The sequence below is a fragment of the Nicotiana attenuata genome, unplaced genomic scaffold (assembly GCF_001879085.1).
Source record: "Nicotiana attenuata strain UT unplaced genomic scaffold, NIATTr2, whole genome shotgun sequence".
NCBI classification, from domain to species: Eukaryota; Viridiplantae; Streptophyta; class Magnoliopsida; order Solanales; family Solanaceae; genus Nicotiana; species Nicotiana attenuata.
Window position 1 is genome coordinate 82,924 of NW_017673079.1, and position 1,871 is coordinate 84,794.

The 1,871-nt window shown below is 34.7% G+C and overlaps 1 protein-coding gene across 1 annotated transcript; it reads right to left on the reverse strand.

Moving 5' to 3' along the window:
- Positions 1 to 515: 515 nt before the first annotated feature.
- On the reverse strand, positions 516 to 1,591 carry LOC109215382 (ethylene-responsive transcription factor 1A-like). Its single transcript, XM_019379443.1, has one exon. It carries the CDS (start codon positions 1,456 to 1,458, stop codon positions 712 to 714), a length of 747 nt encoding a protein of 248 aa, XP_019234988.1. The 5' UTR covers positions 1,459 to 1,591; the 3' UTR covers positions 516 to 711.
- Positions 1,592 to 1,871: the final 280 nt, after the last annotated feature.

Below are 1,871 nucleotides of genomic sequence, written 5' to 3' on the forward strand. Positions count from 1 at the left end.
AACATATTTCATTAAGCGTAATTAAGAACATAGACTTGAGATTTATTTACGGTAATGTTATAAAATTAATAATGCTACTTATATATCTTAAAACTTAATATTAAAAAAAAATTATATGTACGAATATATTACATAAATGGGAGGATTTATAATGTCAAGAGTATAATAGAATTTTCAGGTGAAATGTTTGTAAAATCTTGTCAAAGTGATTATTGTGATAACTAGGGTATTGTAAAATGATTTTTGTGCAACAAAAGAAAGAAAAGTGACTTTTGGATAATGAACACAAAGTTGAATGACTTTTACATAACAAAATAAAAAAAAAAGTAATTTTTGAGTAATGAACACAAAATTAAATGATCACCCATAAAATTTACTCAAAAATTTGAGTAGGAAGGATTTTCCCTTTAATGGTGGCACAAATTTGATTTAGTTGACCAACAAGTAGTATGATTTAACGTGATGAAATATTAAGCATAAGCGTCAAAGCACAAGATATGACTTTATTTTTCGTATGACAAAATGAAAAGTGACTTTTTCTTATTTAAATACATACATTTGACTTCTCTATCTCTGGGTAATTAAACTGAATTACATCATTAATTGGATATAAAAGATTAATTTCATCATTACAGATATTAATTCCCAATGATAATTCATTCAACTACTGCCAAAGATTTGATTAGAACTCTTAAAAGCAGCACAAAGGTTTTATAACTGGTTAGCACCCAGTTGGGTATACCGACCCGACCCATTCTGTTTCCTCTTCTTCGGCGACGAAGAAGAATGCTCCGGCGACGTTGATAATCTTTTCGAACCAACTCTAATGGGATCAGGTTCACCAGAATTAATCCTTAACGGAAAATTAAGCAATGCACGTGACCCGCGCATGCGAAACGCCGCCTTATCATAAGCAAACGCTGCATCCTCCGCCGTCTCATACGTACCCAGCCATACCCTTGCCCCATTCTTCGCTGGATCCCTAATTTCCGCTGCAAACTTCCCCCACGGCCTCACTCTCACTCCCCTATAATGCTTCGCCTTTGGCGGCGCTGTCGCCGTTCTCGTCCATACAGGTGGTTCCACTTTCATCTCCGCCGCCGTCTCCGGTGGAGCCACAAATTCTGTAAAATTTGTAAAATTCCATACTTCAGGTGATTGTACTGAAATTTCAGGCTCCAATTTGATATTGAGAATTGTAGGATCAGAAGCTGGTTCAAATCCATAGCCAATGCCTTCATTAAGAATATCGTGAAGAAACGTATCAGCTGTATTATCAAATTCATTGGGCAAGCAATTAGGAAACATGTTGGACTCAATGCTATTGTTTCTGCTGTAAATTGAGGTCGTTGAATTGTCGGAGCTTGTTACTGGAGTAGTATCCCAATCATCAAGTAAGTGACACTTAATTGATTCAAGAAGGGCATAGTCATTTTCATATTCTTCAATTCCATACATTTTTAATTCAAAAGGATGAAAAATCTTAAATTTGGTGGGTTTAACTTGGAAATTTGTATGGAGAAAACAGAAAGAAGAAAAGGGAAGGTGAGAACGTTTTTAGTCAAAGGAGTGGAATGGGGTATTTATACGAAAAGTGGTTCATGCACAAGGCTACGTTTTATGATTGGAATGAATAAAAAATATAATGTTTAGTTGAAAGAAAGTATGGAATTTGCTGCGGAGATTTTGAGCTTCCTTGAAGTTTCTAACATACAGAAAATTTTCAGGACTTTGGAGGGACCGAGGTAGAGGTTTTCTGTGACGTGGAATAAGAGGCATTAGCACAAAAAATTAGAGTCTGTTTATTTTAAAATGTATTTTTGCTTAAAAGTATTTTTAGAAAAAGTATTTGTGGAGATCAACAGTTTGTG

Coding starts and splice junctions, on each gene's coding strand:
- LOC109215382 (XM_019379443.1), bottom strand. CDS start 1,458: ATGTATGGAATTGAAGAATATGAAAATGACTATGCCCTTCTTGAATCA.